Source organism: Bufo gargarizans, chromosome 1 (genome assembly GCF_014858855.1).
Source record: "Bufo gargarizans isolate SCDJY-AF-19 chromosome 1, ASM1485885v1, whole genome shotgun sequence".
NCBI classification, from domain to species: domain Eukaryota; kingdom Metazoa; phylum Chordata; class Amphibia; order Anura; family Bufonidae; genus Bufo; species Bufo gargarizans.
This window is the reverse complement of record NC_058080.1, coordinates 402,379,367-402,396,354: the sequence shown is the minus strand read 5'-3', so window position 1 is coordinate 402,396,354 and position 16,988 is coordinate 402,379,367. Positions and strand designations below refer to the sequence as shown.

Genomic DNA, 16,988 nt, shown 5'->3' with positions numbered 1-16,988 from the left:
TAATTTTTTTAGATAGGAATTTTGGGTTTTCATGAGCTGTATGCCAAAATCATCATTATTAAAACAATAAAAGGCTTGAACTACTTAAGTTGGTGTGTAATGAATCTAAAATATATGAAAGTCTAATGTTTATCAGTACATTACAGAAAATAATGAACTTTATCACAATATGCTAATTTTTTTAGAAGGACCTGTATATATATATATATATATATATATATATATATATATATACATATATATACATACATACATACACACGCGTGCACGCCTATGTTTCTGTCTAGAATTTAACACAGTCTGACCTTCGCGGCCTGGTTGCTACGGAACATGGTGCGTGTTCATGCACTTACTTTATCCTGACTGTGAACCAGCAGGGATGGCAGCATCCAGAAGCTTGAGTGGCTGTGGGATCACAGTCAAATTCCTCCTGGGACATAGAGCCGGGTCACTTCTAGGCACTTCTGTGCAGGTGACACAGCTTCTGGGCTCTCTCTCCTCCCACACATAACTGGGCTCTCTCTCCTCTCACACAGGGCTGGGCTCTCTCTCCTCTCACACAGGGCTGGGCTCTCTCTCCTCTCACACATAGCTGGGCTCTCTCTCCTCTCACACAGGGCTGGGCTCTCGATCCTCTCACACAGGGCTGTGCTCTCTCTCCTCTCACACATAGCTGGGCTCTCTCTCCTCTCACACATAGCTGGGCTCTCTCTCCTCTCACACAGGGCTGGGCTCTCTCTCCTCTCACACATAGCTGGGCTCTCTCTCCTCTCACACAGGGCTGGTCTCTCTCTCCTCTCACACAGGGCTGGGCTCTCTCTCCTCTCACACATAGCTGGGCTCTCTCTCCTCTCACACAGGGCTGGGCTCTCTCTCCTCTCACACATAACTGGGCTCTCTCTCCTCTCATACAGGGCTGGGCTCTCTCTCATCTCACACAGGGCTGGGCTCTCTCCTCTCACACATAGCTGGGCTCTCTCTCTCCTCTCACACAGGGCTAGGCTCTCTCTCATCTCACACAGGGCTGGGCTCTCTCCTCTCACACATAGCTGGGCTCTCTCTCCTCTCACACAGGGCTAGGCTCTCTCTCATCTCACACAGGGCTGGGCTCTCTCTAATCTCACACAGGGCTGGGCTCTCTCTCCTCTCACACAGGGCTGGGCTCTCTCTCCTCTCACACATAGCTGGGCTCTCTCTTCTCGCACACATGGCTGGGCTCTCTCTCCTCTCACACATGGCTGGGCTCTCTCTCCTCTCACACAAGGCTGGGCTCTCTCTCCTCTCACACAGGGCTGGGCTCTCTCTCCTCTCACACAGGGCTGGGCTCTCTCTCCTCTCACACAGGGCTGGGCTCTCTCCTCTCACACAGGGCTGGGCTCTCTCTCCTCTCACACATAGCTGGGCTCTCTCTCTTCTCACACAGGGCTGGGCTCTCTCCTCTCACACAAGGATACCAGAGGCTGTTTGGGATGTAGCTGAACCTCTCTTCTGTCTGCTCTGATTCTGGGCTGGAGCTGAACATCTGCATAGTCTGCTGGTAGGCAGGATTCATTTCTATCAATGGAGATCTCTCAGTCTCTCTGTATCTGTGCCATACTTCTCTCCCCAAGATGGCTGCAGTGTCTCCTCCTGTTTCAACCTTCTCCCACAATTCCCTGCTCAGCCAATCCGCTCCTCTCCCTTCTATTTCTCCTACAGGCTTAGTCTGAAGGGGCAGAGAGGAGCAAGTTTTCATGGGATTTATAGTCCCCTTCACCTAAGAAGAATCCGCACTAATGTACCTGCCTTGAATGTACAGCAGACACATCCACTTTACACACTGCTTTCACTGCAGGGGTTACAATAGCAAAAAAGCCTCCATATTGTTATTCCATAGAAAAAGGTACAATGTTCTTGCACCTGTTTGGGCCCCTTCAACCTCTGAGCTCCATAGTAGGAGCTATGGATATAATTACGACCATGGGTTTAGTCATAGATTAATAGATCACTTGCAGTTTAAAACTTAAAGGGGTTAACCAAGCTAAAATGTTAATTATACTAATTTGATAGGGTCAGTGAAATAATTAAATAACTTCACTAGCCTCTCTGATCCAGTACTGCTGCTCCTTCATCTTCCCTTTCTGCAGTCAGTGGTCCATAATTGGTGCTGCAGCAGTGACATCCTCTCTGCCTCTGCAGCCAATCACTGGCTTCATTGTCTGAGACTGCTGAGGCCAGTGCTTGGCTGCAGCTGTATTTGGGACATCATTGCTGCAGCCACAACAGTACATATACCTTTTTAGTTATCAAAACAATCATTATGTATAATAAGTAAACAGTCAGTTCAAATCAATGTAAGTTATAGTTTGTGATATAAATGTTTCTCGATATGTAGTAGTAAACACTATAATCATATCCTTTACTTCTACAAGAAATATAATAAAATGTGTAATATTTCCAACTAAGATTTTCTATGGAAATTATTAATATAATTGTGCAAACCTCTTTCCTTGCAAACATCCCAGTTACAAAAATTCTGGAAACTCATTGTATCTTGCCAAGTTTACTACAGCCTTAGTCTGGGAGTTAGCATAACATCATCGTTAAAGGAGTATTCCCATCTGGGAAAGTTTCCCTTCGGGAGGAGATGAAATAGCAGATGACAAGAATTATGACTGTAGAGAAACATTGTCATGTAATGGTTACAGTTACCACTTTTTGTGTGACCGAAATGGATATCCGTTGGAATTCAGAAAAAGCACTAGAACACTATAGCGACAACCCCATGTACTGTAGAGACCATTGAACTGCACTACAAGAACCATTTAAAAGCTTCCATTCTGTATCTCATATTACTAATAAGTTTACATCCTGTAAAAATGGACCGAACACAGAACATTAGTAGAAAGCCAGGAGTATGCAAGCTTGTATGAAGAGTCCTCGTTCTCTACCTCGTGAAATAGATTAGCTTAAATGATGAAAAAAACGTTTTATGTGTTTCCTCAGCTGTTGACTGTGACCAGCCTCCAGTTCTCCCCGACACTGAAATGGTTCTATCAGGAGCCACAACATTCTCTAACCAAGTCACTTACACATGTATTTCTGGTTTCTTTGGATATGGCCACAACACATCTGTCTGCACTGCTAAGGGAACGTGGGAAGGCGCGACTCTGGTCTGCACAGGTAACATTTAATATTTACATCCTGATGACTATTGAGGGGCTGTTCATGTAGTACCCGAGAAGGACCATTGCAAAGAGTTAATTATTATTACAAGATTTAATGCAATGTCATTGAGTTGTGATTTATTGTGTTTTATATGTACTCAATGGCAATGTGTACACAACCAAATAGTTAACATATTGGGCAACTATTTAAATTACCGGGGTAATGGATTGGGTCCACGCCATGGTTAGTTGAGGAGAGTAGTCTGATCAGAGCAATGGAGAAGACGTGTGCGTGAAAGCTGCTGCAGACCAGGCCAAAGTTCAGAAAATATTAGTCTTTGGGACTTCATCTGAAGCAACTCTACTACCAAAGTACCCCAGGAGGAAAGGGATCTGACATTTTAGAAAGTCTAGAAACTTATCAGGGCTGTGTTAAAGTCAGTAAGATATTCACTTGTTTATTCGATAACATACTTTAGTGCTGTGGAAAGGATTATTGCCTCCAGTACCTACCACACTTTGAGACAGACTGAAATCTGCACCCCTAAGTCTTTAGAGAAGGAGTACTATAACCACCAACATTGATGTTGTCGTCCGTATGCTGCTACTGAGAGAATATGGTACTGTGATATACTTTGGAACTGTGCCTTTTGCTGCTATTTGTACTAAAATCCCTCTCATCAACTTAGTAAATAGAGACTTTATTTATGGCAAACAACAGCCTGATTATTGTCTTCATTGTTCACCAGTCCTGCCATGCACCCACCAAAACATCCAACGTTAGGGGCATCCCAATAAACACCAGGCAGGAGCCTCAATACAAGGGCATGCCGTGAGCGAAGAAAGGGTGCATACTTCACTTGCTGCATGGCCCTAGGTAACGTAAGTGTGGAGATCGCCACTGTAATATGTGAATACTACAACCACCCTCAGAACCACAACTGCCACTCCCATCCTCCATGCACTTCCCAGCAGCCTGCTGCAACAGCACACTCCCTATGCAGAGAATAGGGGATAACTGTCAGATTGCTGGGTTTTACAACTGCTGGGAGACTCTGTGCTAAGTAGTCCCATATAAGTTAATAGAATGGGGGGTCACACATGGCACCGTGGCTTCATTCACATAGGGAGCCTCCCTTCTGATGATTGCTGGAGGTCCAAGCGGTTAGACAACCAACGATCAGACACATATAGTACCCTATCCTGTAGATAGGGTATACGTGTGTTTAGTATAAAAACCCTTTAAGACTGCCATATAGTTAAGACAAAATAGACACAATTTTGCTAGATCCATCAGTATTGGTGGGAATGGCTAACCATCTCATGTGTATGGGGGCATGCATATTCTCTTCCAAAGGCTGGGGGTTTGGGCATGCTTAATGGGTGTCTTTCTCCTCTAAATTGCATGTGTATGAACATTTAATACCAAGTCATGCTTTACCTTCAGAGAACCCTTTACATTTTTGTGTTCTATATGTATTTTTGTCTTTCCAGCTATAGACTGTGGACCACCAGTGGCCATGCTAAACACCGAAATCCACACGTTTAACAGCACCACATTTGGGAGCAGTGTGACATACATATGTGCAAAGGGATTTATTTCAGTGGGTGGTTACAATTCGTCTGTATGCACTGATGCAGGACACTGGGAAGGAGCTAATCTTGACTGTAGAGGTAAGGCTGGTAAGGTCATGTTTAAATTGGTTATAAATAGCAGCAGAATAAAATGCCATACTATGGTAAGGCTTAATGTCCATCTAGAAAAAGAACTAAGAATCTGTGTAAATGAATAAATCTTCATTTTGCAGAAAATGGATAGCTCCTCCCTCTGTCAATCACAGTGACACCTCTTTACAGGGCATTATCGGTGGTTGTCAGTGCCTCTGATGTGTACTAGTACTGCCAGTAACTTGACAGGGCTGACACCCTTTGACATCCCCAATCAATGAGTTGGACTGTCATTTGGATCCATTTGGAAGCCAAGGCAAGGCAAGAAATTTAAGGAGTTATTCAGGATTAGAAAAAATAAATAAAAAAGACACGCTGACCTTCTGACTGTCTGGTGTAGCTCCATTGTTGATGCCTGAAGACTTATGTCTGGAAAACCGCTTATTCATAGACTTGCAATGAAGCTCTATATAAGTCTATGGTAGACAGAAATTGTAACTATGTTTCTGTTTAAGCTGTGTTTTTCCAAACCAGCCCTTTCACTAGAAGGATCGTGTTCAGTTAGAAGCTGTATATAAGGATAGCAGATAGAGCCCTTATTTGTCAGCAGATAAGGACCAATGTTTAATAGGAAATAATCTGTCAGACTGTATGAGTGACAAGAAGAAGATGCAGAGATAGGGATGCTAAGCCACAGACCCTGGTTTATCAGCCTGTTGACCAGGGCTCCAGTCAGACAACTGAGCCACAGACTATGGGCAAACATCCTTTGGCCACGGTACCTGACTTCTGAGAGAGAAGGACAGCTAGCTCAGGCCTTTCCTCAGCATGAAAGCTTTTTGTGCCCAGGAGGAGAACGGAGAAGCTTAGCGCCTTTTCTTTATTGTTTTGCACTTCAGTTCCTCCAGTAAAGAAGCACAATGGTTTACTACAGACCCTGACTCTCTGGGCTTTTATCCAATTGAGGTTCTCCACGCCTTACCATCCCTTCCGGAGAACCCAGCATACTGTTGGGGCCATCTGAGACCCAGCCACTGTACAGGGGAAAAAGCCTTCAAAACAATAAATCAATTTGCTCAGCTCCTCCTCTGCCCTACAACACTGTGCTAGCGGATAGGACAGCATATCCAACATCAAAGATCCACTTTAAATGCCTGTAAGAATTTTTGCTCCATTTTTCTAACCAAAAAGAGGCTTTTATCGCTATTGCTTGCAAAAATACTTTGGGATAGTCATACCTACAACATAAATATTATGCCTACTCTTGAATTAGTATAATAGGAGCATCTAAATTACACATATGTAAGATTGTTTCATTTTAATGTTCTTTTCTTAGCTGCTGATTGTGGGCCTCCGCCATCCTTTAATTACACTAAAAAAAATGAAATATTAAATACTACCTATGGGAGCACTGTACAGTTTGAATGTTTGCCTGGCTTTGTTATGGACAGCAAAAATAAAACTGCCACCTGTAATGCAAATGGAGAATGGGTAGGCGGTAGCATTGTATGCAGAGGTAAGAGCATATTATACAGTATATACCTAAGATTATATATATATATACACATATTTGTATACATCAGTCATTAAACAGATTGTCTCACTTCAGCAAATGGTATTTATCATGTAGACAAAGTTAATACAAGGCACATACTAATGTACTGTGGTTGTCCATATTGCCTCCTTTGCTGACTGGATTAATTTTTCCATCGCATTATACACTGCTGATATTCAAGTCTTATGGCCACTGCTGCAGCGCAGATACAAGGTGGCCAGGACAGGAGCTGCCACCTTCTTAACCACTATGGAAGTTCCAAATATAGCTGATCCCGGGCTCAGCTATTTCCGGTAGTTCCATAGCGGTGAATGCAGAGGTAGCCATGTTTGTCCTGTGCACTCTCTACTCACTTCTATAGGACCTCCTACATTTTTGGGACCTCTCATAACGATTAATGTAGAGCACATTGTGCATGCGTGGTATGCTCTATTTCCCTTCGGGGATCCCCCCAGAAGTGGGACCTGCACCTATCTGACATTAAAGCATACCCTAGTGATATGCTTTTGTTGACATCCAGATTGTAGTGAATAACTTAGGGCTCTTTCACACCTGCGTTCTTTTCTTCCGGCATAGAGTTCCGTCGTCGGGGCTCTATGCCGGAAGAATCCTGATCAGTTTTATCCTAATGCATTCTGAATGGAGAGAAATCCGTTCAGGATGTCTTCAGTTCCGGACCGGAACGTTTTTTGGCCGGAGAAAATACCGCAGCATGCTGCGCTTTTTGCTCCGGCCAAAAATCCTGAAGACTTGCTGCAAGGCCGGATCCGGAATGAATGCCCATTGAAAGGCATTAATCCGTATCCGGCCTTAAGCTAAACGTCGTTTCGGCGCATTGCCGGATCCGACGTTTAGCTTTTTCTGAATGGTTACCATGGCTGCCGGGACGCTAAAGTCCTGACAGCCATGGTAAAGTGTAGTGGGGAGCGGGGGAGCAGTATACTTACCGTCCGTGCGGCTCCAGAGTGACGTCAGGGCGCCCCAAGCGCATGGATCACGTGATCACATGGACACGTCATCCATGCGCATGGGGCGCTCTGACGTCACTCTGGAGCGCCCCGGGAGCCGCACGGACTGTAAGTATACTGCTCCCCCGCTCCCCACTACTACTATGGCAACCAGGACTTTAATAGCGTCCTGGCTGCCATAGTAACACTGAAAGCATTTTGAAGACGGATCCGTCTTCAAATGCTTTCAGTTCACTTGCGTTTTTCCGGATCCGGCGTGTAATTCCGGCAAGTGGAGTACACGCCGGATCCGAACAACGCAAGTGTGAAAGAGGCCTTACTGATGTCCTAATGTGTCTGACTCTATTCTGCTAAAAGCATGGGTCATTTCTTGCACTCTGCACATGCTCAGTCATGTTCAGACTGTGCACCACACTAGCTGCCAGTAGTGTTGTGTGTAGGCGTTTTGTGTATATATATGATTATACAATACACTTCAAACGTAGAGCAGTATCTTTGGGTTTGGCCACACATTCAGGCTTCTTGATGCAATTTTGGAAGCCAAAACAAAGAGTGAATTGAAAAAAAAGAAGTCCTATCTGTCTTTTATACTTTCTCTTCTTTTATGATTCACTCTTGATTCACTCTTGATTTTGGCTTCCAAAACTGCATCAAGAAACCTGAACATGTGGCAGCACCCTTATAGGAGAGAAAAATATGGAGAAATACACCTATATTATACAATGCATTCAGAAAGTCTTCAGATCATTTTACTTTTTTACATTTTATTTTGTGGGCTTGTAAGTGAAATTTTTCCCTATCATTCTGCACTGAGAAAGTAAAAACAGAATGTTCGAAATCTTTGCTAATTTATTGAAAAGGAAAAACTAAAATATTGCATTGATATAAGTAGTCAAACCCTTTACTCAGTACTTACCTGAAGCACAGTAATTACAGCCTTTTGTCTTATTGGGTATGATGCCACACAGTTTGAACACCTAGATTTGGGGATTTTCTGTGATTGTTCCCAGCAGATCCTCTCGAAGTTTGTCAGGTTGGAAGGGGACCATTGAGGGACAGCAATTTTCAGGTCTCTCCAGAGATATTTGATTCAAGTCAGGGCTCTAAATGGGCCACTCAAGGACTTTCATAGATTTGTCCCTAAGCCACTCCTGTATTCTCTTGGCTGTGTGCTTAGGATCATTGTGTTGTTGGAGGCAAACCTTTAGCTCAGTCAGAGGTCCAGAGCACAATGGATCAGGTTTTCATTCAGAATATCTTTGTGCTTTGCTCCATTCAGCTTTCCCTCAACTCTGATCAATCTCTCTGTCTCAGCCACTCAAAAACAACTACAGAGTGTGATGGTGCCACCAACATGCTTCACTGTAGGGATGTTATTGGGCAGTGCCTGGTTTCCTCCAAACATGACACTTAATCTTGGTTTCATCAGATCAGAGAATCTTGTTTCTCACAGTCTGAAAGTCCTTTAGATGATTTTTTTTTGTTGAAAACTCTTTTACTCCTTTACTAAAGAGAGGCTTATTTCTGGCCACTCTGCCATAAAGCCCAAATTGGTTCAGTGCTGGACGTTTCTTCAATCTGCACACAGGATCTTTTGAGCTCAGCCAGATTGACCATTGGGCTCTTGACACCTCTCTTACCAAGGACCTTTCCCCCTTAATTACTTAGTTTGGTGGGGCGGTCAGCTCTAGGAAAAGTCCTGGTTGATCCAAACTTCTTCCATTTAAGAATTATGCAGGACACTGTGCTCTTGGGAACTTTCAGTGTTGCAGACATGTTTTGTGCCCTTGTCTAGATCTGTGCCTCCACACAATCCTGATTTTGAGCTCTAAAGGCAGTTCTTTCTTTTCTCATAGCTTGGTTTTTGCTCTGATATGCATTGCCAGCTAGAAAGATTTCATGAGTGCCCTCCTCCCCCCGAACATTGGACCTTTCTTCTGATGTCTTCATAGTCAATTGAAGGGAACTTGCGAAGAGATTCACATTTTGCAAAACAAAACCACAAGCAGTATGAAACCCTGACATGCTCCTTGGTTACAAACAATTATATTTTACCCTGGAACCATAGGCAGAGAGTTATGAAATTGTGTAAAATAATTTTTTTTATTTGCTGTCCATAGCAACCAATCACAACACAAAATGCAAAATATGAAATTAAAGATGTGCTGTGACTGGTTGCTATGGGCAACAAACACAGTTTCTAAATTTTCTACAATACTGTAAAAATTAGCTGGGAATGGGTGATCAGTCACAGGGACGGCTTTCCATCTGGCTAACCCTAACCATAGCTTGACAGGTCTCTCCCTGTCAACATCGCCAGGGTACAAAGACTGTTTAGAAATATGCCCACTATAATGCCATAATATAAATGATGTCAGTCTAGTACAATACAATGTCAAGAGCATATACCTGAAATATTGGGTAATATGCAAAACATGCAACCTCACTTGCTGCCAGTAAAGTAGCATGTGATGGTTAATTCCTTCCCCGACTCAGGTTTTTTCTGAAATGTGCTTCAGGGCAGGCACCATGCTTGCATATTTACCCCTTCTCGACATCCGCCATACATGTACGGCACAGCAGTAAGTGACTTCATAACGGCTGCTGTACAGGTACAGAGCGCTGATTGGGTGGGTGCAGGAGCTGTGCCCGCCCGATCAGCGGCAGGGGCCTGGCTGTTCCTGACAGCCGAGCTCCTGCTGTATACACCAGCATTGGTTTATTGACTAGCTTTTATCCTTCAAATGTTGCGGTCAGCGCTGACCATGGCATGTACGAGCTGTGTGGAGGGAGGGGGCTCCCTCCCGGTCCCCATCGGGTCCTGGATCTGCACTGATGGGGACCTGATGGCTGGGAAGGCAGCCTGATGCCTTTTACAGGCATCGGGACTTGCCTTCTATGGAAGCCCGTGAGACCTAGTCCCCTGGTAGTACACTGGTATTACACATTAGGTATCACTGCATCCGTAATGATCGACTTTATAAAAATATCACAATGATCTACCCCGTCAGATGAATGCGGTAAAAAAACTAAATAAATAAAAAGCACGCAAAAAATTGCCATTTTTTGGTCACTTTGCTGTATAAAAAGTGTAGTAGTAAGCCATCCAAAAGTACAATGTACTCCACAATGGTACCACTAAAAAGTTACCTCAGCCCGCAATAAATGAGCTTCTACACAAAACGATATACACAAAAATAAAAAAAAAATATGTCTCTCTGGCTTTTCAAAAATGCTTTTAATGTGTAAGATTGAAACAAATTTAAAATTAAAACTAGACATATTAGGTATCACTGCATCCGTAATGACCTGCTCTATAAATATATCTAATGGTCTATCCCTTCAGGTAAATGCTGTAAAAAGTGTATATCACCTTGCCTTGCAAAAAGTGTAATAGTGAAAGGTAAAAAAGTACTATGTACCTTAAAATGATACCAATGAAAACATCAATTAATTTCGGGAAAAATTTGCCCCCAGACAAGATGATTGGCAGAAAAATAAATATATGGATTTTTTTTTTTTTTTTTTTGTATGATTTGTGTAACAGTGGCAAAACGTTTTGCATGAGCTGAACTCAAAGATCTGAAACATTTTCTACATTCACAAAAGACCCATTACTCTCAAATATTGTTCACAAATCTGACTAAATCTGTGTTAGTGACCACTTCTCCTTTGCTGAGATAATCCATCCCACCTCACAGGTGTGGCATATCAAGGTGCTGATTAGACAGCATGAATATTGCACAGGTGTGCCTTAGACTGCCCACAATAAAAGACCACTCTGAAATGTGCAGTTTGATCACACAGCACAATGCCACAGATGTCGCAACGTTTGAGGGAGCGTGCAATTGGCAGGCTGACTGCAGGAATGTCTACCAGAGCTGTTTCCCTTGCAATAAACGTTCATTTCTCTACCATAAGACGCCTCCAAAGATCCAACCGGCCTCTCAACCGCAGACCATGTGTAGCCACAACAGCCCAGGACCTCCACATCCAGCATGTTCACCTCCATGATCGTCTGAGACCAGCCACCAGGACAGCTACAGCAACAATCGGTTTGCACAACCAAAGAATTTCTGCACAAACTGTCAGAAACCGTCTCAGGGAAGCTCATCTGCATGCTCATTGTCCTCGTTCTGGAGCTGACTGCAGTTTGTTGTTGTAACCGACTTGGGTGGGCAAATGCTCACCTTTCGATGGCTTCTGGGACATTGGAGAGGTGTTCTGTTCATGGATGAGTCCTGGTTTTCACTGTTCAGGGCAGATGGCAAACAGCGTGTGTGGTGTTGTGTGGGTGAGCGGTTTGCTGACGTCAACATTGTGGATCGAGTGGCCCATGGTGGCAGTGGGGTTATGGTATGGGTGTCACAGCCTTTGCTGTGTGGGCCGTGACACTTTTGCCACGCTTGCAATTGCCCTGGGCAATGTGTTGCTTTTATGGCATGTGGTGGCAGTGTCTCGGCTGTTGCTGTGTGTGCCGTGACATGGTTGCCACGCATGCTGTTGCCTGTGGTAACGTGTTGCTTGTTGGCTGGTGTGTGCACTTCCCCTTTTAGTGGTATCCTCCCTCTGTCTGTTGCTGGAAGGGTTAACTCCTTGACTGGGTGTGGCCACTAGGGTTTTATCCCCTGTGGCTCTCTGGCTGGAGTCAGTTGTACTTCAGCTGTCATTTGTGCTGGAGCTCTGCTCCAGTCTGCGATGTCATTCCTTTGTCTCCCTTATCCTCTATGTACCCAACCTCACTTGTATGTTTGGTGTGGGTTTATGTTCAGGGTTTGTTGTACGTCTTGTTTGTTGTTACATGTCTGGGATGTTGTTGGTGTTTGTCCCTTCATGTGTGCAAGACATTACCCTGTGTGTGTGTTGTACCTCCAGAAGGAGGCTGGTTTCCCGGAGGGGTGAACCATAAGTCTGTATGCAGTGCTGCCTGGGGCTGCAGTGCACCTTGCTGTTTCGAGCCCAGGCAGAATCAGGAGTGCTGGATACCTGTGTGTGGTGTTTTTTGTACGGTGTCCTATTTGGTGTGTGGGCACCTGTACTTTTGCATGGGTTCCAGTCGTGGTGGCTGCGGCCGGTAAGTGTGTTTCTGGTGTTCTTACCTGCATATGGTCTTTTCCTTTCCCTGCTGCTAGGCCATTTGAGACTTCTGTTCATCTGTGTCTGGGAAGAACAGGTCGTCTCTCCCCTGCTCCTATGTCAGGGATTATCAGGTTGACTCAGGGCCAAAGGTATCCTCGTATGAGCCATCCTACCATCCAGGTCCGTTCATACAGTGAGGAGTTAGGCTGAGGATTATGGACACTTTAGGAGGTGACCTGCTCCCTGATTCCAGCGTCCTGGCGTTGCTGCTTCTCCTTTATATCTGACATTGTACGGTGGGGGGTTCCCACTCCCCACTCCCCACCGTGACAATGGGCAGGCGTATGTTGTGGACAACTAACACAGGTGCATTTTATTGATGGCATTTTGAATGCACAAAGATACCGTGACGAGATCCTGAGGTCATTGTTGTGCCATTCATCCACGACCATCACCTCATTTTGCAGCATGATAATGCACGGCCCCATATTGCAAAGATCTGTACACAATTCCTGGAAGCTAAAAACATCCCAGTTCTTGGATGGCCAGCATACTCCCTGAAAAAGGTCACCCATTGAGCATGTTTGGGTTGCTCTGGATTGGCGTATACAACAGCGTGTTCCAGTTCCTGCCAATATTCTGCAACTTTGCACAGCTATTGAAGAGGAGTGGACCAACATTCTACAGGCCACAATCAACAACCTGATCAACTCTATGCGACGGAGATGTGTTGCACTGCGTGAGGCAAATGGTGGCCACAACAGATACTAACTGGTTTTCTGACCCACCCCTCCCCCAGTAAGGCAAAACTGTGCACATTTTAAAATGACCTTTTATTGTGGGCAGTCTAAGGCACACCTGTGCAATATTCATGGTGTCTAATCAGCACCTTGATATGCCACACCTGTGAGATGGGATGGATTAAATTGGCAAAGGAGAAGTGCTCACTAACACAGATTTAGACAGATTTGTGAACAATATTTGAGAGTAATGGGTCTCTTGTGTATGTAGAAAATATTTCAGATCTTTGAGTTCAGCTCATGCAAAATGGGAGCAAAACTGAAAGTGTTGCTTTTATATTTTTGTTCAGTGTATATAAATTGGTATCTCTGTAATTGTACTCACCAGCAGAATAAAAATAATGTGTCATTTTTCCCTCAGGTGCTCGCTGCAATAACAAATCCCAAAAAGCAATGGCAGAGTTTTCTTTATCCTGCTTCCCAATAAGCTAAATAAAAAGTAATCAAAAAGTTGTATGTACCCCAAAATAGAACCAATGATAAAGCTCCATTGAGAGAAAAATATAATGTATGGTTGTCAGAAAATGGCTATACTTGTTGCTGTGTTCAGGAGAAAATGCTTAACAAAATTTGTGGTGCTTGTTCTCCTGTTAACCTTTGTGAAAATGAAAAATGTGGAGCTTATGGAACATTTTATTGTAAGAAAGGAAAATTTGTATTTTTACATCCAAGTGTTTCTTAATTCTATTAAAAGCCTGTGGAGTCAAAATGGTCATCTCTCAATAAATTCCTTGAGAGATGTAGTTTCCAAAATGGGGTCACTTTTTTGGGGATTGTACTGTAGGGGTACCTTACTGTGCCTTCAAATGTAACATGACACCCATAAACCATTCCAGAAAAATCTGCCTACAAAAACCATATGGCTCTCCTTTCCTTCTGAGCCCTGCCGTGTGTCCATACAGCAGTTTATGACCACACAAAAAGTAGACATATGGTGAATGTTAATTAATAACTACTTAATGAGGTACCACTATCTGTCTTTAAAAAAGAGAAATTAAAATTTTGAAAAAAGCGAATTCTTCAAAATTTTCCATAACTTTTAGACTTTTTTTTATAAATAAAGGTAAAACATCAACTTAAATTTACCTTTAACATGAAGTACATTGTGTCATGAGAAAACAGTTTCAGAATCACTTATTATTACCACATAAAGTGACACATGTGAGATGAGCAAAAATAGGCTCTGTCAGGAAGGTGAAAAAGGCTGTGTCCTGAAGGGGTTAAATACAGGCTCCAGAACAGACACCATTATACAGGTAAATGCAATACAAACCTGCAAACGATACAGAAACATGCCCAGACTCCAATACCAACAACTAAGCTCAAATAAACACCCTAGAATAGAATAGAAACCAGACCAGACCCTAAAATAAATACACACACCAGATCCCATAAGCAGACCCCATCTAAATAAATACAGACCCCCCAGAGTCAATAAAGACCTAGACCAGACTCCCTAAAATAACACAAAGCCTAGACCAGACACTAAAATACAGATCTTAGACTAAATAAAGAACCCAGATCTCTGCATAAATATAAACCCCAGATCCCTCCCTAAACCAGGTACAGACCCCATAACCCAACATACAGAACAAGACAAATGGTGCCGTGCAGCGTGTTTCTATACAGAGTAAGATTTGACACTGAGAATTACACCCTTTATACAGGACATGAGAAGTGGTACTCTGAAGTGTTTATATATATACAGAATAACAGCGGATACTGAGAATTACACCTAGTGTACAGCACAAGAGAAGTGGTACTGTGTAATGACCATATATACAGAATAAGAGCAGATACTGAGAATTATCCTCAGTATACAGGACAAGAGAAGTAGCACTGGGCAGTGCCCATATATACAGAATAAGAGAAGATACTGAATATTAAACCCATTGTACAGGACAAGAGAAGTGGTACTGGGCAGTGTCCATATATACAGAATAAGAGCAAATACAGAGAATTGCACCTAGTATAAAGGATAGGAGAAGTGGATGATACTGTGCAGTATCCATATATACAGAATAAGAGAAGATACTGAGAATTACACCCAGTATAAAGGATAGGAGAAATGATACTGTGCAGTGTCCATATATACAGAATAAGAGCAGATACTGAGAATTACACCCAGTATACAGGACAAGAGGAATGGTACTTTAAAGTGTTCATGCATACAGAATAATAACAGACACTTAAAATGACCCCCAGTATACAGGACAAGAGATGTGGTACTGTGCAGTGTCCATATATACAGAATAAGAGAAGATTCTGAGAATTACACCCAGTATAAACAATAGGAGAAGTGATACTGTGCAGTGTCCATATATACAGAATAAGAGCAGATACTGAGAATTGCACCTAGTATAAAGGATAGGAGAAGTGATACTGTGCAGTGTCCATATATACAGAATAAGAGAAGATACTGAGAATGACCCCCAGTATACAGGACAAGAGATGTGGTACTGTGCAGTGTCCATATATACAGAATAAGAGCAGATACTGAGAATTACACCCAGTATAAACGATAGGAGAAGTGATACTGTGCAGTGTCCATTAATACAGAATAAGATCAGATACTGCAAATTACCCCCAGTATACAGGACACGAGAAGTGGTACTATGCAGTGTCCATATATGCAGAATAAGAGCAGGTACTGAGAATTACACCCAGTATAAAGGATAGGAGAAGTGATACTGTGCAGTGTCCATATATACATATTGAGAGCAAATTTTGAGAATTATACCCAGTATAAAGGACAGGAGACATGTGCAGAATAAGAGCAGATGCTGAGAACTACACCCAATATATGACAATATAAGTGGTACTGTGCAGTCTCCATATATAAAGAGTGAGCACAAATTGTGAGAATTACACCCAGTTTACAGGACAAGAAAAGTTGCACTGTGCAGCACTCATATGTGCAGAATAAGAGAGGATACTGAGAATTACACACAGTATAAAGGATAGGAGAAGTGGTACTTTAGTGTTTATGCATACAGAATAAGAGCAGACAGTGAAAATTACCCCCAGTATACAGGACAAGAGATGTGGTGCTATGTAATCTCCATATATACAGAGTAAGAGCAGATACTGAAAATTACCCCCAGTATACAGGACAAGACAGATAGTACTGTGCATTGTCCATATATACAGCATAAGAGCAGATACTGAGAAGTAAACCCAGTATACAACACAAGAGAAGTGGTACTGTGCTGTGTCCATATATACAGAATAAGAGCAGATATACTGTACATATCTGTGTCCAGGAGTTTAAACACTTTGAAAATGCTGCCACAACTGTGAGGGGACCTGCAAGCAATATTTTTACTAAAAACCTACTTTAACCCCTTAACGCATTTTGCCCTACATGAATGGCAGGTAAAGCAGTGCCAGACCGCATTCCACCGTACATGCACGGCGGGCTGATCGGGCGGGGCAGGAGCTGCGCGCTGATCCGCGGCAGGGGTCCGGCAGTCACTGATAACCGGACCCCTGCTGTATGTGAAAACACACAGATGCAGGCGCATTAACCCTTGATGTGCATTGTAAAGGGGATCAGACCCCCAAAAGATGAAGTCCCAGAGTGGGACAAAAAAAAGTGAAACAAGAAGTTAAAAAAAAATAAAGTTTTACAAAAGGAATTACAAGTTTCAAGTAAAAAAAAAAAAATAGTGTCCTTTTCCCAATAAAGTACTTTTCTTTTTTTCCCTATTAAAAAATTAAAATATTATGTATCGCCACGTCTGTATTGACCGGCTCTATACAAATATCACAT

At 43.0% G+C, this 16,988-nt stretch overlaps 1 protein-coding gene across 7 annotated transcripts in view; it reads left to right on the top strand.

The window, feature by feature from the left end:
* SUSD1 (sushi domain containing 1) overlaps window positions 1–16,988 on the top strand; it is a 206,725-nt gene that overhangs the window by 64,453 nt on the left and 125,284 nt on the right. For 6 of the 7 annotated variants that reach the window (XM_044271174.1, XM_044271176.1, XM_044271171.1 and 3 more), the window contains 3 exons: window positions 2,986–3,162; window positions 4,641–4,829; window positions 6,151–6,330. In XM_044271174.1, the coding sequence (XP_044127109.1) occupies window positions 2,986–3,162; window positions 4,641–4,829; window positions 6,151–6,330 (546 nt within the window). The remainder of the gene's footprint in view (window positions 1–2,985; window positions 3,163–4,640; window positions 4,830–6,150; window positions 6,331–16,988) is intronic. The other variant, XM_044271172.1, reaches the window with a different exon arrangement.